The sequence below is a fragment of the Phalacrocorax aristotelis genome, chromosome 6, assembly GCF_949628215.1.
Source record: "Phalacrocorax aristotelis chromosome 6, bGulAri2.1, whole genome shotgun sequence".
NCBI lineage: Eukaryota > Metazoa > Chordata > Aves > Suliformes > Phalacrocoracidae > Phalacrocorax > Phalacrocorax aristotelis.
The window spans coordinates 50,865,922-50,890,932 of NC_134281.1; the positions used below are offsets into that span (position 1 = coordinate 50,865,922).

The 25,011-nt window shown below is 54.1% G+C and overlaps 1 protein-coding gene across 3 annotated transcripts in view; it reads left to right on the plus strand.

Annotated features, from left to right (window-relative positions):
* ERI3 (ERI1 exoribonuclease family member 3) overlaps nt 1-25,011 on the plus strand; it is a 135,177-nt gene that overhangs the window by 92,163 nt on the left and 18,003 nt on the right. For all 3 annotated transcript variants that reach the window (XM_075097821.1, XM_075097816.1, XM_075097819.1), the window contains one exon: nt 3,928-4,027. In XM_075097821.1, the coding sequence (XP_074953922.1) occupies nt 3,928-4,027 (100 nt within the window). The remainder of the gene's footprint in view (nt 1-3,927; nt 4,028-25,011) is intronic.

Below are 25,011 nucleotides of genomic sequence, written 5' to 3' on the forward strand. Positions count from 1 at the left end.
GCCAGCCCCTGTGTTGCTGGGGACGGGCTGGTTTAAAGCAAGAGCAAGCAGGGTGGACTCAGTGCCAAACTGGGCACCGTTTTTACAAGAACTGGACAAATCCTATGTTCTACCTGCAAGCAGCACCATGGCACTGCTGAGCATCACTGTGTGTCTTCCATGTACTCTTGCCTCACCTGAGAAGATCATCTCTGATGCCCAGCACTACTAGAGGTGATCCATGGAGCTCTTGTTTCAAGCCCTTTGCAAATTGAGGCAGCATGGCGACCGGGAGGTTCTGTGACCTGGTGCAACAGGACAATGATCTCAGACCTTCTTTGCTTTATTATAAAGCCAGCCCCAGATGCTGTGATTCTGCACATGCAGCATCTCCCTGCCCCAGGCTGCTGTACCCCCATGTCTTATCCCCTAATAGCTCCCCACCTTTGTTTTTTGGTATTTCTGCAGGTTATGTGAGGTACAAGTTACCTAAGGACGTACCTCACCATACAGACACTTTTAACAGGGTGTGGATTTGTGGATTATCCATGGTGCTGGCTGTATGCGTGGAAACACAGTATGTTCCTAATCCCCTGCTGCTGTTAGCTCACATTTATCACAGGAGTATCTGCTTACCTTTGATTTGAGATCCCTGCATCAGGGACCCAGGGTGGTATTTGTCTGTGAACTGCTGCATATGCCTATGGGACTGTATAAGTAAATAAATACAATTAATAATCATCTGACTTCAGAGCAGCATTGGCAGGGAGGTAAATGTAGCCTTCATAGAATTAAAAACAAAATCAGGAAAAAAGGGAGACCTTTCTAGGAGCTGATATGAATGGAAATAATTGTGTTCAAGCTGCTTGAAAATTATTCTGCAAATATCGTTTGTGTGGTTTTTAGCAGATCAGAGGCACTGAGTTCATCCCTAAATCAGAATTTTGACCAAAACCATTTTAAAATAGCTTTTTTAGAAGATGCCTGCATTTTTTATCAATTAAAATGTAGATGAAAATAAAATGCCATGGGGTCCTGGCCCTGCTTCAGTGTCTGACCTGGAAGGGAAAAGCCTAGTCCCTGCAACACCAGATCTGAAACAGAGGGAGGGACAGATTAGTGTGATTTCCTGGCAAAAGGGGTTTCATGGCATTTTGTTAAAGCCTTCAGCCTGCAAGGGAACCAGGGGCGGCACGGACTTTCTCACAGTTTGCCATAGGGATAAGCACTGAAGAGGCAGGGGTCTGCACTGCTGCTGGCAGCAGCGAAGGGCTGGAGCAGCAGAGGAGCTGGCAGGAGAACAGCTGCGGATGGTACCGGTTTCCCAGCGGCTGCGGTGAGCCAGCGGCGAGCTGACGGCCACAGCCACCCTGGCGGGCTGGGGAGCCCTGCGTCAGGGAGCCTCCGGCACTTTCTGCCTTACTTTAACAGTCAGAAGAAGAACTTTCCTGTTTAAAGATTAAACGTTGTCTTTAAATATTAAACAGCAAAGCTCCTCGCTCTTGATTGTGTGGCTGCTGCCGGCAGGCGGCTCAGAATTGCCAATTTTAATTAAAAAACTTTGTTTTCCAACGCAGCCCAGCAATGGCTCCTCCTCCCGGCCGGGGCTGGCTGCCCTCTCCCCTGGCCTGCCTTCATCTCTGCCTCTCTGCCTGCATTTCCCTCTGCCTGCAGCAGAGTGACGGTCCCTGCCAACCTCAAAGTGTGAGTCTGGGACTGATCAATGCCCCTGGCACTTCCTTCCAAAACCCCAGGAAAAACAATTAAAACCCGATCGATCCTGCAGGCAGCTTTGAATATGCATAAGTGCACACTTGACCTTCAGTGGTCAGGCCAACTTCCACCCCTGCTGCTTAGCTAGTTTGCTCAGGTATTGCTGCTGTACCGAATGACCTTGATTAGGAAAGCAAAATGCAATGCAAAGATGGGTCTGGTGCCGATCCTGGGGCTGGGGCATGTGCCGTTGGCTCCCTGCTAACACTGCTGCTGTGGGGATGGGGGAGGCAGGCTGGGCTTGGCACTAGTGCCCAGCTGTCAGGAGCTTCCCAGGAGCTGTCCCCGTGGCTCTCCCGGAATCCTGCCAGTCTCCTGCTGTGCCCACTGTGCTTCCTCGATTGCTCCTGGCTGCGGTCCGAGGGATATGTCTGGGTTGGGAAAGCAGCCTGCGATAGAGTAGCTCAGAGCCTGCTTTGCCCCAGTGCAGGGACAGCCCTGCTCCCTTCCTGTCCCATGCATCCTCCCTCCGAAGCATGTGGGGACACCCTTCCCCAGGGATGGCCCTCACTGCTGGTGACCCCGGGCCTGGATCTGCTGGTGCTGAGCATGGGGACCTTCCTGCGCTGTGCCTGGGCTTGCTTTTTGGGACAGAGCCCAGGAGAGGGAGCCACACACAGAGCCGCTGCTGCCGTCGCCCAGGGCCACCCGGCAGGTGGGTGGCGGGATCCCATCCTGCACCCCTACCACCCGGCTCCCCCCTGCCCCACGGCCAGCCAACCTGCATCCCAGCCACGGTGATGAAGATACCAGAGCATGTTTGTTGAAGGCGAAGGAGACCTCTCTGTTGTGTACACAAAGTGTAATTTCAGTGAATTATGCATAGAGTTAATTAGGAGTTTTAATTGCTAATCATCTCCCAACAGGATTAGCAATGCTGTCTATTAATTATCTGTGGAGCCCTCTGTTTTGCTAAGGCAGGAGTAACAAAGCAGCATGAATGGTTACGCAGGCCAGTAACAAATTAACTCCCCCAAGCCCCGTAGCTCCCTGGAGGGCTGCCGGCGCGGGGGCTGCGTAGGGGCCAGCCCTCCCCATGCTGGGCAGAGCAGCACAGCAGCAGGTAGCAGGGGAAGAGGGACTGGCAGCAGGTCCCAGTGTCAGGCAGGTGGGTGGTGGGCTGGTGGGGGGGACAGCTCAGCTCCACTTGTCCACTTGCCCCATTTCCACTGCAGAGAGCATTTCCCCTGGTGTTTCCAGCGTGGAGGGTGTCAGCGTTGCCCCGCTGCGCCACGGCTGCAGTTAGCGATGATCCCCGCTGCAGGAGGGAGATAGGGGCTGCTGGATTGACCTGATCTCATCTGGGGACAATGGCCCTCACAGCAGCAGAGATAGCACCGGCATAAGCAACGCTAAGCCCACGCGCCCTTCTTACTGCTCACAATGCAGCGCTGAGCTTAATTCCTCAAGATGAAGAAGATACGTGGCTGTCAGGCTGTAATTACAGCCGTGTGTGTGACATGGAGGCCTGGCTGCTTTCATGTTTGCGTTGTCCGGTGGGTTTTTGTGCAGCTCATGCTCCTGGCTGTCTCTCTTCTGCTGGGAGCCCTGCCAGGGGACATGGAAGAGATGGAGCAGGCTCCCTCCGGCCAGGCTATTGGTGAAGTGCAGTGGGGTGAGCAGTGCTGGCTCCTGGTGATGGAGAGTCCCAAGGCAACTGGGGCTCCGGGGATGGAAAGGAGAGGGGAAGCTGGGAGGACTGTGCCTGCTGGAGGGGAAGGGGACTGCCAGCCAGGCCAGCCTGGGCATGGGCACCCCTTTCCCAGCCCCGCTGACTCCTGCTGCCAACCCCATCCTTGGGGGGACGGTGTTGGAGCAACCCAGGGACATGTGGGATGAGCTTGCAGCCCATGGCTCACTGCAGCATGGTGAAGGTGGTCTCAGGTGATGCTGATCTGGCACAGTGCCCAGCAAACCTCGTGAGGGTTGTCACCTGTACAAGGACAGGCCCTGGACACCTCTTACTCTGAGAAGCATCAGATGAGACAGGCTGGGGTGAGGGTGCTTTATGCAGGCAGCTCCAGGAGAGCTGCTGCGAAGGCAATGTGCGGGTCTGCACTGAAAACAGTGAACACAGACCCAATCCAGACCCAGGAGCCACCAGGCCTGGGCAAGTACAAAGCACGTCTGCACGTGGGCTGTGCATCAGTTTGACCCTCTGCTTCTCTCTTCCAGGCCTACAGCTTTGCCATGGGGAGTTGGCCAAAGAATGGACTCTTAGACATGAACAAAGGACTGAACCTACAGCACATAGGGAGGCCTCACAGCGGGATAGGTGAGTGACGCTGCCCTGCACCCTTCCCACCCCCGCGGCTGCTGCTCCGGGTGTGTGGGATGTGCCTCGGCTCTGAGAGCTGGTCCAGGCTGGGATGCTGAGAGTCAGCCAAAGGGCTGCAGGGTCTCTGGCTGGTGGAAAGGACAAAGATGTGTCAGGGCAGGATGGGCACACTGGATGAGCTCTTGGTCCCTGGCACATCCCAGCATGGCAAACACACATGGCTGTTCCTCTGGCCAGGGGCCTGCTCCCCTCCTCGGGCGCTCTGGCATTGCTCGGGCTGGGGGTGGACGTGGGCAGCGCAGGGCTCATGTGGCGCAGGGCAGGGGTCCCCAGGCTGGGCAAGATGCTCTCCCTGTCGGGCAGTCCTCCAGCTGCTCTGGATGCTGCATTCATCCTCAGAAAAGAGGCTCTGCCAAGCGGTGCAGCCTCGGGATCTGGCTGGAAACATGCTGAAGAGTGCAGATGCGTGGCCCCAGCTGGAGAACTGAATCATCGTCCCGTTTGCTCACACATGTGATGAGTTTCATGGTCCCGCAGCCTGCTCCCAGATGAATAACTGAGAGTACCATGCACAGTGGCAGAGCTCTATGTTTTCCCTAGCTCCTCCACACCAGGGATCAAAGTGATATGAGGAGGGAGACCTGGCCCGGGACAACCAGGCCGTATATCTGCCAGCTGCACAACACTGGGGGCACAGAGTTGGAGCAGCAGCAGGCTGCAGTACGGGCAGAAGCTCAGATTTACTGGGTTGTAGGCAGGGCTGTAACTCAGGGCTGCATCACTCTTGCCTGTCTTTTTCTGAGCGGGGTGTTGGATCACCTCTTGGAGACCAGTGGTCAGGTGTTCCCTCTGCCTCTCAGCCCTTCATCCACGGTGACTTGTGAGCATTAAAGTTTGCAAGGAGGTAAGATTTACTTGGAAAAGTCACTGGCTACCTGGGCCTTGAGGAGGTTGTTTAATATTGTTTCAAGACTCTAACCATTAAACTCTCCAATCAATCCAAGTTAAGGAGATGAATTATTTAAAGCTCACCAGCTTTTAATTAGCAAGCTCCTTTTGAACTATGGATCTGGTTGCATTATTGACGGAGGTAGCATTAAAATTTGCTTCCTTGCCTGGGAGCAGATTTGCCTTGCTTGTGTGCCGTGTTGGGGGATCATGGGGAGGGAGCAGGGACTGCAGGAGTTGTGTGTGTGTCCTGCTCTGGGGGCTTGGGCTTTTCCTAGCCCTCCTGGGGGATGCAGGGTTCATTTGTGCCTCGTCTTTCCTCATTTTATTTATGGCAAGAGCTCTCTGTTGCTGTCATCTCTTCCTCTGACAAAGCATCCCCAGCTCTGGAGTATCATCTGTCTGCCATTGGTTTCTGCCCGTGTTTATCTCAGTGCTGTTGTCTTGCACAGGTGTCTCTGCCTGATGGAGTTCAGAGATGCTGTTCATGTCCCTCCGCACTCCAGTCCTTTAGAAGGATTTTGTTTCTTCATTTCTGTCAAATTTCCTCCCTGGGGGAGCACTCCTGGCTCTCCCTGGTACAGGGTGAGCCATGGGCAGGTTGCCCACAGAGAAGCAACGTGTCAAGGCCCAGCAGCCAAGCTCCCTTCTTGCAGCACTCTGTCCCAGTGGCAAACAAGCCTTTCACACACTCTTGGGAAGGGGTATTGTGTGGGTGCTGTGAAGGATGCCAGGCCAGCAGTGTGATGGTCTCCATCTCCCTGGCACCACCAACGGTGCACACATGCCCTGTGTGTTGCAGCCTGCTGGCTGCTCCATTTGGGCTGGGTCCAGAGCAGCTCTGCCCTGGTCATCTGTGATCCTCTGCCTGCCTGCAGAGGCAGCAGCCACTGGCACATTGTGTCTGGTGGCTTTACCACAGGCTGAGCCCCCAGGAGTGAGCTGGAGGCACAACACATTGACTGGCTTCTCCTCCTGGCCAGCTTGGGAGCCCCAGACACAGCTGCTGCCTGCAGTGTCGGGGCTGCTGGCTTTGGGGCTTGGTAACCCAACATCCCTCCTGGGAGGAGGCTTGGGGCAATGCTGGTGTCTGGAGACATGCCTCGTCTGCTATTTTGACAGGGTACCAGCCTCCTGACCTTCTGGCCACTTCATTTCCCAGCCTGCTGACTTTTCAGGTCCTAGTCATGGATGAAGAGTTGCTCTAGTGACAGCCCAAGAGCTCCCCAGGCCAAGGGCTGAGGAGGGGCTGCCTTCCTTGGGTTTGGCTTTGCTGCCAGGTGTCGCTCCTGCACAGCTGAGTCCTTCTGTATCAGCCAGGTCATCCCAATTGCTGACCGTCACCCTGTGACCTGAGCAGTCCTCACCACTCTCCCTCATGCCCTCAACTGCTTTTGCTTTAGGGCTGGGAGGAGCCATCCCTTTCCCTGCCCAGTGCTGCCTCCCCCTTCCCTCCCTGGCAGTAAGGAGTCTTACTCCTAACACAGCCCTGCCCACTCAGCCGAATAAATGACCCCTCTCACACACTGCTGCTGGAGAAGAGGATGGAGAAAGCAGAGCATGCTGCCTGCCTGCCTCTTGCTGCCCACAATGAGACGGGAGCTGGCTGTGGCTCTGGGGGTGCTCCCATGTGGTCTAGAGCTTCCCTTCTCTTTGTGGCTGGTCCCAGAGTGCAGCAGGGTCGAGGGAAGTTGGGGAGCTGAGAGAGGGGTCCCCAGGGCTGCCTGCAGCGGGTATAAGCAGGGTCAGCCCCTGACTCTCATGGCCCTCGTGGGTTGCTGATGTCCAGTAGTCTGCAAACGAAAGAGGGCTGAGGAGGGAGCAGTAAGGCAATGTGTCTGCCAGCCACAGAGGTTTCACAAGTACCGTGCTGTGCAGGAGAGCCTTCATACAGCCCCTTTCCCAGTAGCGTGGGAGCAGTCTGGGGGGATGTGGGCAGCCCTGTGAAGCCTCAGCTCGCTTATGCAGGGATGTGCAACATGGGTGTTTCCCTTCAAATCTGACAGAAAAATTGCAGTGGATGGCCACTTGTTTTTGCAAACAATTTGCAAGGAATTTTGCTGTCTCGCCTGATTGGTTGTGTATTGCTTTGTTTTCAAATCACTCTCTGATTCACTGGCTCAGCAGATATCTGCTCCAAATCCCTGCACTTGGCATGCTCTGGGACGAGTCGCGCTCCGTGCTTCATCTCCTCTCCTCTGTCTTGTTCAAAATCTGAGGAGTTCGGGGCACTTGACACCCAAAGGGCCAAGGCCGGATTCTGGATGGGAACCTCACTTTTAGCAGCTGGTGCAAGTGGTAAGGAGGGGCTCATAGTGGAGCCAGGGGGAGTCTCACCACGTTCCCTGGGACATACAGCTGCGCACACAGCAAGTTGCTGAACAGAGCTCACGTTCTAGCTTTCGTCTGGTTTCTACCTGCAAACAATGAGCTGCAAATCGTGTCAAGGAGTTGGAAAAGTGGTTTGTGTCACCTAATACACCAAAGTGTATTTGTATACACTGCAAATACAGCTGCCTGGGGGTGGGACAGGTAGGGGTCTGCTGCCGTTGCTTCACAGGAGGGAAAAGGTAAAGCAAGGGGGAAAATGTCAATATTTCAGCTTGCTGAGGAGTGCTGGGCAGAATGAGGAGGTTGGGAAGTCCTGCTCCAGAGAGTGAGGATGCAGAGAATCCTTGGGAGGTGGAAAAGGAGCAAAAGGGGAGTGAAACCTGTTCTTTCATTCCTTTTCTCAGGTTGGTATTTCAGCTGTAAGGATTCCCTCTGGGCTGAATGTGGCCCTGAGGACCAGAGAGGACTTTTTTTTAGAGCTTCCATCTCTCCTCGAACATGGATTAAATGTGTGTCAGCTCTAGCATGGGCTGTAGGATCCTGGGGTGAGGAACTACTTTTTCTCTGGTGGCTTCTTGGCCCTCGACAAAATGAAGTTGAGTCTTGCCAAGAAGTTACTCATCTAACAGACGTGTGCACATTGCAGTGCTTGAAACACGTGCTTGAGGTGCTGCTTGCCAAAAACAAGCTGCAGCTTGTAATGCTGGTCTTGGCACTCTCACTCAAAGACCAGCATTCACAGGTTCCTCACCAGTGGAGCTGGGTTCCTGTGTTGCGCTTTCTCTCCTGAGTTTCAGAGACTGATATAAATCAGAAGGATTAAAATCCCAGGCTTTAGTTGTGATTTAAATCAACCAGCAGATCACCTGGATTCAATAATTGATTTACTTCTACTTTTGCCTTTTTTTAAAAACCTGTTTCCCTGAAAAAAAGGTCAAGTTTTACTGACCAGCACCTATCAAACCAAACGCAGCTCTCCTTACCACTGCCCAATTGTTAAATCTGGTTATTCTTTTATTCATCAAAAGCCTTATATTCGCTACATTTGTTTTGATCTATTATGTAACATAATATGCTTTTAGTCTTCGATTCTAGATATTTGTTACGTTAGAAAAATGGTGAATTACTATTTGTTCTTGAAGAGGTGGTGATTAAATTATTACTCATGATTTGAGTTATGAGTCTTTTGGATGAGGCTGGAATGCCATGTTAAAGTACCTCAGCAGTAGTTTGAATTGGCTTTGTTAGTAAAATCCTGTTTCCCTTGCATGTACTCAATACAGGAGGAAAAGTAAGTTTCAGAATATGTTTTAGTTACAAACACCTGGCGCATGAAACCAAAGCAAGAAGTGATCGGTGAGTTGAAGGAGTGTTTCTGGAAACCACCCTTTCAAGATTTTAGACTTAGCACATCTCATGGCTCCCACCTTTGTTTGTTTGTTTGTTTCCCTGATTATGGAAAAGTTAAAAGGCACACCTTTTTTTTTTTCCAGTCCTTTGTTGTTTCTCAGCTCTGAATGAGCCAGTTATTGAACCGAAAATACACCAAAAAAAGTAGTTTCCAAATCCGGAGAGGCAGCTGCTGCTGGGAAAGTTTGTTTCTCATTTGTCAGCTCTGCTTCCACCTCCAGTGTACTGACTGTCTTTAAAACATCATGTTACTCCTTACTACTGGTCTTTTTTGAATCTAACTGAATTGAACAGAATCTTTAAAGTTTAGACTTTAGCACACAGATTAGTATGATTTTAGATTTAGTTCTGAATGCCTGGCTTGGTTTTTTTTTGGCTGCTGTGTCTCTTGCTAATGAACCTGCAGTACCCATCCCAGGCGGCCAGGAGATCGAGTCCCATAGTAGTGCCTGTCTTGACAAGGTGCCCTCGCTGGGCTGTTTTACACCAGCTGGTGTAATCCCATGAGCTGTGAGCCTCCGCACAGGGCTCCACCATCTTCCATGTGCCCACGGTGCCCCCGGCCAGGGCTGTGCCGTGCTCCCTCCATGGGGATCTCTGCCATGGCAAATGGAAAAGCCCTACCTGCCTGGGCAGGTCAGCAGCCCATGTGGTGAGCAACCCAGCAAGCCACCGTGCCTTTCCGGCTCCATCTCTCTCTTTTCATTTACTGATTGGAAATCTCGGAAGGTTAGGGTGTGATATTGTTCCTGATCCAGAGCATTAATTAGGCCTCGGAAAGAAGAAGAGGAATTGCGTGTTTTTAACAGTGAGGTTAATGGGATGCTCGCAGAGTAGACAGTTTTAATGAGCTTCAACTCGATGTGCAGTGAGTTTACTCTTTGTGTTAAAAGGGTCACACTGCAGTAGTTTGATGTGGATTGTCTCCTGGCCCCTGGTGTCATAGGTGAGCGTCTGTCAGAGTCCAGTCAGAGCGCATTTACTTAGTGACACGATTCTAATTAACTACCGCGAGCTGCCAGCGCCGCGGGGAGCCGGGCCCGCGCCTGCCGGGGGTGCCTGCTGCCCGGCGGAGCCAACCTCTCCCCACGCCGCTCTGCCTGCTCGTGTCCCAGCGGCGCCCGGCTGCTCTCCGCGCTGACATTGAAGGAGAGGGCGGCGAGGGCCGCGCTCGCTAAGTGCGGTGGCAGGCGGCGGGCAGCCCACCGTAATGGGTGCCTTTGGCTGTCAGCGCCAGCTCTTCCCCCGGCAGCTTGGTGGGGGCTGATGAGGCTTTGCCTCACCTTGTGAGGTGCTGGGAGCTTGTGGTCCTGGCAGCTTGCGGTCCTGGCAGCTTGCTAGCTTTGTTTCAGCCTCCCCTCATTCTTCCCTGCTTTCCTTTCCCTTCTCTTGTTTTCCTGGCTCTCCCAGGGGTGCGGGGAAGCTTGCAGCCCCCCAGCATCTGTGGGATCCCCGGACACCCTTGGTGCCCACCTGCCTCCTCTGCAGCGAGTCAGGGGGAGCAAGGGTACAGGGACAGCATTCTGTGAAACTCTCCTCTGGTTTTTTCACCACTTTCCATCCCAGCCCGCATGGCCCTGGCTGGCAGAGCTGGTCCCACCCTCCCTGTCCCTCACAGGGGATGGGAGAAACCCTAAAGAACCCCACAGTCCCCACATAGGCAAACCCCCTTATTTGGCTCTTTGTGGTGGCACGCAGTGATGCCATGCCCAGGGGCAGTGCCATTTGCTCCGCACCGTCCTTTTGCCAGGGGATGCCAAGAGTGAGGGCCGAGCACAGGGCTCACCGCTGTGGAGCAGGGCACGGGGCTGCCACGGGGCTGCTGCCCCACACATAGCAGCCCCAGCCCAAGGCAGAAGGGGGAAGACTCCGAGTTAATAATTAAAAGAGACTTAAGTAAAAATCAACAGAAATGTCATCAAATGAGCAGTGTCATTTTGAATTAGTGCTTGTAAAGGTCAGGCAGATCCAGCACAGGTGGAGCGGCTATGTGCGGGGTGTCGCGGCCAGGCAGCACATCCCGGCACCCGGGGAGGCAGGGTGCAGGGGCCAGCCCAGCCACGCCGGGGCACCCGCCGGACTGCGGGCGCGGGGCAGGGCGGCAGGTGGGTGGCAGGGGTCCTACCGCGAGCACCGGGCCCCGCATCCCTGAGGAGGGGTGGGAGGGAGGGCCGGCCGGGGCGGCCGGTTAGAGGACGCGCGTCTGTCAGAGTCCAGTCAGAGCACATTAACGCGGTGACATGATTCTAATTAACTACCGTGAGAGGTGTCACAGCTGGAAAAGCAGTGAGCGGAGACAAGCTTTTAAAAAAAGAAAAAAGCAATGTGACAGTCTTTTTTTTTCCCCCTCTTTCTTTTTCTTTTCTTATCCTTTTTTTTTTTTTTTTTTTAACTCTTGTGTGCTCTCTCCCCTCCATGTGGGAGTGGATCTAAAGATAATTAGGATGTCTGGCTGCCTGGGAACCTGAGCCGGGGCTCTTTTGCTTTCAGTCATGTAAGTTTTCGACATCTCTCTGAAGGGACTTGGTGGCGCAGTGGATTACTGCACGCCAGAGTGACAGAACACTCTTCTAATCGTAAACCTTTTTTAGAAAGGATTCTGCTCTCCCTTTTTCCCCGGGAGCAGCGGGGGGTATGTTCTGATCACTGCAGCTCTGTTCCCATACATGCTACAATGGGAAACTCAAGGTCTTTCAGCTGTTTCCTGCAGTTAACAAAGGAGGCACAGAAGAAAGAAAGGAAGGATGATTGAGTGTTTGTGTTGACTGCACTCACCCCTCCATCCTACCCTGCCGAAAGTTGGTCGTGGGCCCACTGGGGTGGGGGCGCCCGACCCCGCTGCCTGCTGGGGGGGTGTGATGGGTTTGTTGCACCTCGCCCCCTCGCCTGAGGGCTCCTTGGAGCAGCCTTTGCAGGGGAGGGTGAGATGGGTCACAGGGCTTTGGCTGCCTAAGAAAAGTCGGGGTGCTGCCGTGTGCTCCTCCCAGCCCTAGGGCAGGCAGTGGCAGTGCCTACTCACTTGAGATGTGCCCGAGGTAGGCACGAGCCCCTCTCTTCTGGTTGGAAGAAGTTACATTTGCAGCCAGTGTCAGGCTGAAGGTTTAAGGGGGATTTCTGGATTATCTGCTGTTCGCCATGGTGCAATGCCGGGGAGGCCCAGCTGCAGATAGGGCAGGTCCATCTCAAGCCCCAGACCTGGCTGACTCCCAGCAGGACAGCGCTGCCATTGTCCTGAGCTGCCCTTTTGCATGACTGCTGCTGTACCCCACACTCTTCCTTTGGCTTCTGGTTTTAGGCTTTCCCTGGACTCATCCCACCAGTGCTGGGGACTGTCTCTCTTGGCAAGAAGAGCCCATCTGCTGTCCCTCCCTCCCTCCCTCCCAAGCCAGTTGTGATCCACAGCCCAACACCTCACCCAATTCCTTTCCCCAGTGACAGATGAGAAACCTCTTAAATACGTTTTTCATATCACTCTGAAGTGTTGTTGGCGTACTGGGAGCATGGGTAGATGCTGATGGTTTGTATTATGTGTGCTCTGTCTTACCAGCCGGTCCCAAACCCAGGAGCGTGCAGACGTGAACTGATCTGTATTAGAGAGACCCTTGCACTGCCTTGGACCCATCCTGCCGTTGGCTATTTGTCCAGTCCTGTCACTGAGCCTTGCAAAATATCCCTCCCACACACTGCTGGAACAACCGTTGCACTGACCAAGCCCTGTCCCATGTTGTGCTGGGTGGGTAAAACATGTTTGCTAGCACTTGTTCTCCAGCCCCTGTAACAAGCAGCACCTCCCATGCACCATGATGCATCCCCCAACAGAGTGAGATACGTTAGGTGAGAGGCCTTGGAAGGTCATTAACTTTCTAGAAAGCTTTTTCTGTAGAAAGTAGCTACATAAACTACCGAGTGACATTTTGATTTCCCTCTGGATTCTTTTGTGCCTTGGTGTCTCTGTGATGTGTTCCAGATTAAGCTAAATGGTAACACATCTTCCCTTACCTATAAGGAGGGGAAGAGTTCCCTGCTAATGAACATAAACACCTCAAGAGCCCAGATTGCCTGCTCTGCTCTTCACAGGTGTCTTTTAATGTCACGCTGTCCTGCAACTGCAATGTGTCCCCATACCTGCCCTTCTGCACCTGCATCCCTGGGGATCATGGGGATAGTGCTGGCCCCTCAGGTTAGTCCTTGTCTCCAGGGGTCAGGCATGCATGTTGTCCCGGCTCTGGCCTCCCTGGGCAGCGCGGGGCTGGTGGCTGTGAGCACTGCGGTTCCCCTCTGCAAGGAGGAGAGACTTCTGCCCAAGTCTCTGTGAAAGGCAGATGTCTTTTACAAGAGTGGTGGCAGAGGTACAGAGCTAAGGCTGTGTCGGCAAGGGATGCCAGGTTTAAAGCTGCCCCGCTTCACCTAATGAGAAACGATTGCGAGGTGCAGGAGGGGAAGGGGTAGCAGCCAGCCAGAGAGACTCCACCGCAATTTAACAAGTTTCCATTCCCCTGAGTTCGCTGACAAGACCCCCCTCTAAGTCTGTACAGGAATTCATAAGAATAGGATAATTAGGATGTTTCAAAGCTGCGACCCTCAGAGGAGTCCTTGGATTAATCTGTTTTTTCCCTTAAAGACATCTGTAACTACGATCTTTGTTTCTCTCCTCTTCTCCCCCCCTCCCCTTCTTTTCCCCCCTTGTCTGTCTCTGTATCTCCTGTCAAACCGTTGCAGACGTAAATGACAAAGAAATCAGAAAGAGAGATCAATGCAGTCCAAATTAGCACTTGGAGATAGACTGTGCTGGAGATGTCAGAGCCTGACCCCGGTTGATCTGCCAGCCTCCACCGGTGATACTATGCAAATTGCATCCATCTGGCAGAGCCCAGCGAAGGACTAATGGGGCAGGGAGGGGGCCGTGGCTGGGCGCCTTTGGGAAGGAGAGAGAGCTGGGGGTCTTTGGGGAGGGGGGGGGGTCTGTGATCGATGGGGGAGATAAGGTACTGCATTGGCTTCATTTGCGCTCCTGGGCGGATTAAAAGCCAAACTCCAGATAAGAGATAACCAAACTTCATTTCGCTTTTTATTTTATTCCTTATTGCTACCCCCACACAACCTAGTACCAAAAAGAGGAAAAAAAAAAGAAAGATGGTTCTTGGCGCTCTTGCTTCCTGCACGTCATTACCACTGATGGCAGTTTGAGGGGAGAGACAAAGTCGGGGAAAGAAAGCAAAAAAAAAAAAAAAAAAGCTAGCTGCTTAAAAGACTGCTGTAATAGGAGCATGGATAATAGAAATCTCAAATTACGGTGATCGCCTTGTTAAGAAGTTTGAAAATACGGCCAGATTGTCTTTAATGAGAGAAATATGGCTGTTAGTTAGTGAAGGAGGAGGGAATGGACCTTGTTTCAAGATCTGTAGCTCGCCCATCAAAGAGGCACCGGCTGTTTCATTTCAAAATCCTGCTCCTCTGCCTGATATTAAAAATAGTTGTTAAAGGCTTTGACTAGCAAGACGATTCTCTTTGGCTTCCTACTCTCTCTCCACCTCCCCCGAAAGACTTTGCTAAAAGACAACTTCTGCTTTAAAAAATGGCCAAGCAAAGAAAGGCTGTGGGGTGATGCTGCCGCTGGCACCCCAGGGTGCCCGGGGGCCTCAGGCTGAGCGCCGCCAGCACCGTGGCTGTCCCCCCCGCAGCAGAGGGGAGCCCCCTCTGTGCCAGGATGAGCACTGTGACATGGTACAATCACTGCTCTCCTCCTCCTGGCAGCCCAGACCCAGGCACGGGGCGGCAGAGGCTCTTTGGCATCCGGACCCCCGTTAAGGACTGCAGTGGTGCTTTCCTTTGCTCTCACAGGTGCCCAAGAAGCGACACAGGGCCATGGCTGAGGCTGCAGAAAAGGACTCTGACAGAAGCCAGGTCTGGCAGCTCTTGTTAAGAGCTAACGGGCACATCTGTGCTGTTAGGCTCTGACCCGTAACTCCTGCCTCACTGCTGCACTGACAGTCCCCTCTTCATTCTCCCCTGAAATCAAAGGATCGCATTAATTGGTTTAAGGATTGCTGCCCTGTGTCCTGAGTGGCCTGTTTCAGGTAGCAAACTTGGAGTGTTTTAATAGCCAGTATAACTCAGCAGAGGATATAGGGACATGGTCTGGATGGGGAAGATGCTGCTGGGTGGGGAAGGTGGTCACCAAGGCAGCAAAAACCTGTCCCATGCTGTGTTTTCCCCTGTCCTTACAAAAATCAGTGTAATTCCCCCACTCCCAAGTTGCTAACATGTTGGAATTCCAAGGGAAAGGCTCTGACAGGAGGGGAGGGCTGCACCTGACAAACTGCTGCCCTTTCCCGGCATGGCCTCACTCGCTTTGTGGGTCTGCAGTGGGATCAGAAGGGATCTGCTCTTCCCTTTTTCCTCCATAGTGTGAGGTTCTTCCCAAAACTGCGGCTGCCACTATGGGCTGATCCCAGATGTGCCATTAACCGCCCAAGCTCTGGCTTCTTCCCAGTCCTGGGGCAGAGCCCCGCAGCAGGAGAGCACTGGGGTGGCAGTGTTTCCCTCTGTCCCCTAGAGTCCTGAGACAGTCCTGCTCCAGCTTGGAAGCTGGATTCTTCAAACCCAGTGAGAGCCCGAGCAGCTCCTCCTAGCCTGGGCCCCGAACTGGGTGCCAGTGGTGTGCAGGACCTGGAGGGGAGGCAGGAGGGTCATGGTCACTGCTAAGCATGGGCCCACCGGTCCATGCTGCTGGGGCTGAGGTGCTGTGTCCAGTGCTGCGGTCTGACATGTCTGCCCTCCGTGCAGAGGTCTCTGGGGGGGTGGCATAAAGCAGGGGCTCAAGAACTCCTATCAGTTTTTGGCCAGAGGTCTGGGCTGGCAGCCCAGAGGTGCAGCAGGATCAGCAGGGCTGGGCTGCTGCACCAGGTGGGCTACAGGAGTGTCCTGCGTCATCCCCCCACATCAGTGATCTGATCTTTAACCGTGGAAAAACCCCTACCCAGTGATGTGATGCAAAAGCCCCCAGTGATGGAGAGCATCTGGCAGCTCTGGCTAAGTTTTCCTGCGTTAGTTAGCCTTGCTGTTAATTACACGTAGGCCTGTAATGTGCCAGGGGAGCAACTGCCCAGCCAGAGGGACTGCCTCTGTGCAATCCTTCCTGCTGTGCCCCAGCACTGCATTGCCCCTTGCTTTCCTGGTGGCCCCTCGGCAGCAGGCACAATGCTGGAGCTGCTGGTTGCCTGTGCTTACTAGGGCATGCGTGTCTCCCTGCCCGCTGCGGCTGCTCAGCCTGGCCCCAGCGGGCAGGGGACCCGTGCCCGGCACTGCTGCCTTGGGCCCCTTCCCCAGGGGCTCTCTGCGCAGGGGGTGAGCCCATGGCGGGCAGGACTCCCGGCCCCTTGCTCTGCAGAAAGCACAGCAGCAGCATCTTGCTGGGAAGCCCACTCCTGCCATTAGCTGGAGCTCCCCACAGCCAGCCGCCCAGAGCCAGGGGTACCGGGGCCGGGTCCCCTCTCCCACCCTGTGTGTTTCCAGCCAAGAACCAGTGATTTGGCTTTATTTGCATGCCCAGGGGACTCAGAGCTTGGCAGCTGGGCCATCTCCAGCACCCACAAAGCCCTCTGCTAATGCTCTTCCCCTCTAGAAGTACATATATAACAGTCGACAGAGGCAGAGAGGGAGAGGAAAAGAGACAACGGCTTTGCCTCCACGCTCCCGTCCAGAGCAGTCTCCTAATGAGAAGAATATGGCTGCTAGTTAGCAGAGGGGTGTGTCCTGTAGGCTAAAATGAGATAGTTACACTGCACTGATTGAAGGTTGAGGTTAGAGGGCAGCACAATTATGTTCAGGAGATTCAAGGGCTCTGTTTGATGCGGCAGTTCTAAGCTCCCAGCCAGTGTCAGTAGTTTAGCTCAGGGTTTCTTTTTTTTTTTTCTTTTTTTTTTTTTTTTTGTGGGCTAAAGACAGGAAGGATAAAAACTATGGGAATGAGTTGTTACTATTATTATAAAGTGGTATGAGTTTTTTTAACCATCAGTTCACCCCCCTTTTGCTTAACTGTTTCCTGATCATTATTTTTTAAGCTGCTTGGAGGGAAGAAGAGAGCATCCCCTTTCCCCCAGAGAGCGGCTCTGAATTTTCTCCCAGGCAGGGAAGGTGATTTTTTTGTGCCCCTGCTTCAGCTCAGTTCTCTGACTGCGGATCAGGAAAGCAATTAGCAGTTCAAATTATGCCAAGGCCAAATTCTTTGTCTCAAAATCATGGGTTAAGAGTTGCAAAAGAGCCTTAATTGCCTGGTGCTGAACTAGGTATGTTTTCTGAGAGCATTTCCAGTGCTTAGGGCTGTTTATGGGGGAGTCTCTCCTGCTTCAAAAGCCCTGCAGTGGCACTGCCTTTCCCCGGAGCCTGCAGGAGTGTCCAGGCACAGCACCAGTGTCCAGGCACCGCAGCAGCATCCCCGGCCTCTCCAGCCTCTTTCCCACCAGCCGTGCAGCCCGGCTGCTGTCTCTCATCCATCCCAGGACAGTCTGGGTCTGCATCACCTTTATCGAACATGTCTATAGCTCTGGGTGCAGCCTGCCTGCACCCTCCATCCGCTGCCCACACCCTCCACTGGCTGCCCACACTGCAACAAGGCAAGGACCCCTCGCCTGCGATGGCAGCACCGTGCTGCCCGTGCAAGCAGGCTGTCGTTCACTCGGCAGCAGCACCCAGCCCTGCTAGGCTGAATGTGGGGTGCCAGCCGGCCTGTGCCAGCCACCCCACCCCAAGGGATGAATGAAGGGGCACCTGCCCCTTCCTCTCCTTGCCTGTTCCCCAGGGCCCAACTCCCCAGTCACATTTCTGTCCCAGGCCCACCCTTGGTGTTGCTGTTTGATCCGAGTGACAGCTTGCTTTATTTACTCTAATGGTTCTCAGTTTTAAATGTTAATTTCTCCCTGAAGAAAATGTCTTTTCAGGATGAGTTGCCCATCAGCAGGGCCATGGAGGGCGTGCTGGTGTCCCCAGCCTCTGCACAGAGCCAGACATTAAACGTGACGGGCAAGAGCCCAGTAGGCGTGGGGGGCCGTGATGCCCAGGGAGCACCTCAGTCCCTGCTGCCACCATGGCCAGGCTGTCCCAGGGATGCCGTGCAGCGGGCAGGGCTGGCTGGGACGGATGCATCCCTAGCATCATGGCTCGTCCCCATGCAGCCCCGTTTGGCGCAGCGCCGCGGCCCCCCGTCATGCCAGCTACAATCAGGGGTTGATGGATTATCCCCAGGCTGGGGTCTCGGTACAGCCCCCCGAAGGGGACGTGGCACATGTGGAGGCAGGCAGGGGCCCGCTGGGCTGCCACCGTCGAACAACAATTTCTAATCTTGATTGGAGAGGAGGACGGTGGGCTGGGGGGAGGAATCAGAGATAAATGTTAGCTCATTTCTTAAGTAATTAGTTACCTCCTCATCCCCATGTTGTAATTGTGAACAAGCTGTAATGTTTAATTAGTGTGTAAATGAAACCCCAATTTCATAATGGCTGCAGTGACAGCGCTAAGTGAGACAGGCACAGAAGGGGCCGCATTGTTTCAGCGGGAGATGAAGCTGTCGCCCAGCAAGCCGAGCGTCTCTGGGAGAAAATGGAAATGATAAACGAAGTGAGGCTAATTAGCAAAATCATACAGGCCCCACTGATGGTTCTCATCAAGGGGAGGTAATGAAGCGGGCGGGCCAAGCTGAGGGGGGATTAATTGGAGCCGATTCCTGCACACATACAGGCGCTGTAGAGCAGCTGATGCAGGGATGCAAACTTTCCTGCTTTGCTTCTCTTGCCCTTCCCCAGGACCCGGACGTGGGGAGAGCCTGCGGAGAGCAGGGAACCACCCTGGGAGCCGGTCCTGGAGCAGGCAGGACGCGGGTGCAGGGGGATGCTCCCTGCCTGTGGGTGTCTGGGCAGAGGCACATGGGCACCTACCCCATGGAAAGCTGGGTGCAAGGGCTCTGAAATGTCAGTGAACCACTCCATGGCTAGTTTATAGCCTAAGGAGGGTTATAACTCTCCCTTAGCTCCTTTTGGGTCCCAACTCCGCTCACTGTATTTTGAGCATAAATGTTTGGAGAGTAAATAAAGCACCTCTGTGTGATAGTTGCTGGGGAAGGGGTGAATCCTCCCCGCTCACCCTCTGAGTGGGGGTCTCTGCAGACCTGATGCCCCTGGCAGCATGGTGTGGTGGCCAAGCCGGAGCTTGCTGCAGCAGGGGAACCTGGGGCATCGTGAAGCTGAACTGCATCCTTCCGAGCTGTGTAAGAAATGCCATTTCTACAGCTGCTGGCGCACAACCCCGATCATGTTGCATTACTTACTGACATTTCAGGGAGTGCGTGGAGCCCTGCTCCCGGTGGGCTCAGCCCCAGTTGCCCCATACCTGCCGCAGATGAGGGCCAGCTGCCTGCAGGCCAGGCTGCCCCCAAACCTGCTCTTTACTGCTGACAACTCACCCACAGGGCCCTGGTAATATCAGGAGTGAGCAAAAGCCTTGCCAAGCAGAAGAGAGGACAGCAATACCTGTCTGTCTGGGCTTGCACCTGTCTGTCTGTACAAGCAGGTCGTTCCTAGCAGTGACAGCCCTGCACATGGAGCTACAGGACTATGAGTGGGTCTTTCCTGTGTCTCAGCTTCCTTTTCTGCCAAAAAATGGCAGGGCAATCTGTCTGCATGGGAAGTGCCAGTGCCTGGGATGTCCATTGCCTGCCCAGAGTCACTGCGTCCCTCCCTCGTGGCATCTCCAAGCCCCCCGCTGCCTCTCCTGCTGAGTAATGAGAGATTTCCCAGGGTCTCCAAGGGCTCTAAAGAGGGGCTGAGCAATATTATTTATTCAGTTGTTTACAGAAGCGTTTGATCGGGAATAGTTCTTCACTGCCAGCCTGTTGTGTATTATTCATTGCAATAATCTCTGCAGATTGTGATAAACTGTAACTGCGGCGGGGCAGCGTGTAGCTGGGCTATACTGCCACCGCTGCCTGCACCGGCCTCTAAAATATCGGCAGCTGCAATCATAAATCTCAATTTACAAGTGGGACTATTGCACGGGGAGTTATAGTTATACTAATGATTACTTCTCTGTCTTATTTTTCATGTTGCAACAGAGTAATAAATTTTTAAGAACAGCCTGGGCAAAGCGTTAGCGAAGCCTGCACGTCCTCTTGCCATGCTGTCGGCAGAGAGCGGCATTCCTGGTCTCCTGCGGGCATCTCGCTGGCAGGGCACCTGCCCCACTTCTGAAGAAGGTGACAAAAAGGGGGGGCTTTGAGTCCCCACCCAGGAGAGGTGCGGTAGAAACTCCCCGCAAGCACGGTGGGGCAGTGGGCCGGAGCGTGGCTTTGGGGTCAGCTTTGATGTTTGCTGTACTGAAGAAGAGACTTCAGCTCCCTGCATTGGTTTCCCTGCTGGGAATAGGGGCTGAGACCCCCCCTCTGTCACTGACCTCGTCTTTCTCAGTCAGGCTCAGGATATCCTGGGGTTGATGACGCTGAGGGATGGGGATTTGATGACTGAGAGTGGAGCTGACATTTGAGGGGTGTATCCTGTCCCTGTAGCTCACCACCCTCCCAGCACCAGAGCTTTCCCAGATACCGAGAGGTGGAAGCTGCCTTTTTGCAGTGTGTCCACGGCGTGGAGACAGGGTGATGGCTTGGATGGTCCCACCTGGAGGAAAGCCCCGCTTCCTAGGGGACAGCAAGGGTCAGCAGGGAAGGCTCTGGCTAGAGGATCCCAGACCCTGCTCCCAGCCCCATCTCTGATCAGCGACTCATGAGCACCCGGTGGCATCCCTCCTGGAGGAGTCACCATGGAGGCACCCCCTCAAAGACCAAGTCTTTTTCCCAGAAGGCAGCAGTGGGACACAAGATTCAGCGAGCATTTCCCAAGTGTTTATCACAGCTCCGAGGTCTGTGATGTGAGGCCTCTGACAGATGCCTCCATTCACAGACTTGACATTATGATGTACAGGGAGCCTAGAGACATATAGATTTTCAAAGTGGCCACTTTGAGCATAATTATAAATATCCAGCCTCTTTACATAGTGAATTGCTGCCAGTAAAAGAAGGGCCCTGGGAAGGCTGAAATTCTGGCATCCAGACTGTCTTGAGAAAGGAGCCTTGGCGGAAGTTCCCCACCCAGGAAGGGGTGAGCATTAAGGGATGATGCCTTTCCTATCCCATACCCCTCTGACAGCTCCTCCACCCTTCCCCGCAGTGCTGGCAATGTCTCTCTCTGGGGGACATCTCCCAGGTGCTGTCCAGGACCCTCTCCTCCCCTGCTTGTCTGCGCCAGCACACTGCAACCTGATTGTAGCTGCTTCCCAGTGGCTGGCTTCTCTTCCAGATCACAGCATAGAGCATCAGGAGCATCAGGGAGCTGGGGACAGGCACTCCTGGTCCCTGTGCCCAATCCATGGCCACAGGGACACAGTGAAAGATTTTCCCCTAGCTCATGGCCAGCTCATCTCCTTCCACTTGCCTTTGGAGCATCCCAGCCCACCCAGGGTTGGGGTTTATAATGGAGGGACCAGTTTTTAGGTGGGCAGAAGACCCCTCCAGCGGTACAGGTGCTGGATGCAAACCTGGCAGCTGAGACCCAGGCACAGTCAGGAGAGCTCCCACATGCCCCCTTGGATCCAGTGGCTGCTAGAAAAAAGGCAGGCGTCCTGGAGGAAATAATCTGGAATTCACTTTGTCATGCTTTTCTCTTGTGGTGGTTTGGATGGCGTCAGAGCAGCACCGCTTCCCTCTCCATGCTGGAGCTGGGGTGAGCGTGCCCCAAGGAGGGTGTCTGTGCAGGCAATGGTGTGTCTGACCCTGTGCATGAGTGTATATAGGCTCAAACTGGCATCGTTTATCTCCTTCCCCTTCCTGGGACTGGGGCACACTGGAATATCGCAGGGAAAAATGAAGGGGATCTTTGAGGATTTGTGTTCTGTTTGCAAGCGGGGTCTGGAGGAGAGAAGGTCAAAGAAGAAAATTGGAGCTGAATTGAAATCAATGGCAGGTAGAGATTAGAGCGGTCCCCCAATTAATTGCAGCGAGCTGAGGGGAGGCTGGGGGAGGGCTCTAGCTCTCCAGGTTAGGATCCCCCAGTGGACCTCAGTTCTGCTCCATGGAGAGGTGAATGCCCCAGACCAACAGGGACCATGTCTGGGTGCCTGGGACGAGGACATTGGACCAAGGACTTGTGGTGGGCAAAGGCTGGAGTAGCTGGAGGCTGCGGATGGTGGCTGGAGACCTAGGTGGTTTGGGGTCGGGTTGAATCCCACCCCCTCCTTCCTTCTCTGCCAGGCTCAGACTCCCTCCCCATCCCTATCCCAGCTCTTTGTCCTTTTTTCTTTGTCCTGGTCCCTTCCCCCATTTCTCTGGTATCATCTCAGCTCCCACCACCACCAGCCCCACTAACTCCCCATCACCGTTTCCTTCTGCTTCACCTGCCCTCCAACTCCAGGTCTTGTTGGTGCAAGTGTTTCAATGAAGCCATTTCCTCCCTCGCACTTCCTGGGGAAGTCATCGAGCACCCGGAGAGCCAGGTTCCCGCTCCCCGCGCAGGTGCCTGGAGTGGGTGCCAGGGGGGTTGCAGCAGCTGGGAGCAGGGAGCCAGCTTGGGGCTGAGCGTCAGCGCACGTGTGGCCACCCGAGGCCACGGGCAGCACTGGCTTTGCCCAAAGTTGGCGAGATTCCGATGAGAAATCCAAAACATTCCCTGGCCCCAAAATCACCTTCCCGACAGACTTCAAGGCTTTGTTCCAAAACATCTGGGCATGCACAAAAAAAGCCCGCAACAACAAGTAGCTGGAATTTAAGGGAAATGGCGACATATTTTTCATTCTTGTTGATGGCAATGTATTAATGGTCCAGGCTGGAATTTCCTGAGAAAAAAATTCAGCATGAGTTGTACATCCAGCATGGAATATCTCAGCCAAATCGCTAAACTTGGGGAAATCAGAGAAGGTCATGTCAGAGCAAGGGGGAGGCACCAGCCCCTCTTTTTCCCCAACACACGCCCCCACACATGCTTCTGGGGCCGGGGCAGGTGGGAACCTGGCTCCTGTGGCCCCAGGCCTGCAGGGATTGGGCTTTGCTCTCTCCAGCAGCCCTGTGCACTGCAGCATGTTACACATCACCCAAGGAACATTAATTAACATTGCTGGAAGATCTTAGGAAAGGTGCAATTTGAATGATCTGGCACCGCAGTCATTCAGATGCTGAGTTAATTCAATCCTTGCACACAGTGCTCCTACAGATTGTTGGCTTTAAACAAACAGCAGTGACAGATTTGTTGCTGCGGAAATGTGGTCATTAAGTCGGGAGCGTGTGTTTGACCTGAAAGCGATTGAGTGATGGATGCAAGTCATTTTAAAGCTGCAGCAGCCAAAAGGATGCTCCTTTTGGAGGGCAATCTTGCATCTGAGGAGTGTAAATAATTTAAACAAACAAGTAAAGTAAGGTGAAAGCACTACCGTTGGCCGCTCTATTGTATTATGGCACTAAATGCAAAGCGGAGCAGTGCTGCCGGCTGCGTGGCGGGGCAGAGCTCCTTTGCGCAGCACTGGCATAAAGAGGTGCAAGGTGCCAGCTTTGGGGGTGTCCCCAGGGAAAAGCAGTACCAGCCAAGCTCACATCACTTAGTAGTCGTTCGCGGGAGCTGCGCATCCGAGTGCGAGCAGTGCGGGCACCGCCGGTTCCCTGAGGAACGGGGACAAAAGCAGCTCGGTGGTGGTCACCCTGATGTCCTGGCAGAGCAGGACCCAGGTGTCCTGCGGTGTAGGACTGTCCCACTCCCATCACTCCTCTCATTGAGCCGAAGGCGCCCGGTATTCCCTGGGCTTCCAGACCTCCAGGTCTGGCTTGTCTGGTCCAACAAGGGTGCTTTGGGGACCAGGAGCTCAGCACACTGTTGGGCTGCTGCTCCGTCCCAGCCTTGCTCTGCGCCATTCTCTCACTGCTGTTGATGATCCTCTCACCCATGGGCTGTGAGCTGGGAGGGAGTGTTAGAGCCGCACCAGTCACATCGCATGGGTCTGCGCCTTCTGCCGCTGGAATTGGCGGCCCAGTAATGAGGCTGGTAGTTACTGTGCATTGGAAGCAGCCATTGCTTAAGCCTCAATATCTCAGCCATTTAATTTAATGGGGTTTTTTAAATACCAAAAGCAATTAAGTTCACATTTTGAGCTAATCGTCTACAAAATTTCATTTCAAAGATGCTCAGACTGTTTGTGAGAGGATTGCTGGAAAGAGACTCAAATATGCCACTATGCCTGTCTGTTTGTCCTCTGCCTTCCCTCTTTCGCAACCAGAGCCAGGCAGACTTCTCGAAAGGCAATGACCGTGTTCTCAGGCTCCTGCTTTTCTGGCAGGTTTTTCCATGGTGTGAATTTCAGACATGTACGTTAAATGCCAATGATTGGTTGTAGTGCTTAGCTGGTACCGCAGGAGTGAAAACAGGGATTTAAGGGCTGGCTGATGGGCAAGGGCCAGATTGTCGTTGCTGGGGAGCAGGTGGGCGCACAGATGTGTACCAGGGCCAGGAGGAGATGGTGGGCACTCTGCCCATAAGCGTGTGTTACCCACTGCCTTGAGGCTGGATGTCTGTGCTGCTGTACCTGGGGGTGTGAGCAGAGGCACGCAAACCTCGCACAAGTCCTTTTGCTTCGGAAAGGTGTCCCGGGCGAGCTGTTGGCAGCATGTCCACCCCATCCCTCGGCAGCTTGCCCCACGTGCCTGCTTCCCCACTCCGCCTCCTTCCCTCTGGCCCCAGCAGGCCTGGCCGATGGCATCCAGCTCCAGCAGCCCCCGCAGGGGCCAGCTTGCCTGTAGGCTGCAGGGCTTTATCAGATCGGAGCAGAGCCGGAGGTCTTTGCCAGAGATTACTTGTTCTCCTAAACAGCCATGTTACTGAATACGGAATAATCCCCCCTCAACAGCCAGCTGGGGGTTCTGTTTCCTGCACTGAGGCTATCATGTTAACGCTCTCTCCTTAAAGCACCTTTGCCGGCTGAGCCACCCGTGTGCTGCCCATCACCCTGCCGGCACGATGGGCAGGAGCACGCTCCGCACTGCTCCCTGCCAAGCTGCCTGCCCCCGGCGCGTTCGGCTGAGCCACGCACCGCCGCTGCGTTTCAGAAAGTGGCATTGCCTGGTCTGGATCCCCCTTCCCATCCTCCCTGGCTGGTTCCCCTGGCCGGCAGCGGGGAGGTGATTTATGGAGTCCCGCACGCACCTGGTGAGTCCAGCTCTCTGCGTTTCAGGGAGATCCATCGCACAGGGAGGGGAGGTCACCACGTTGCAG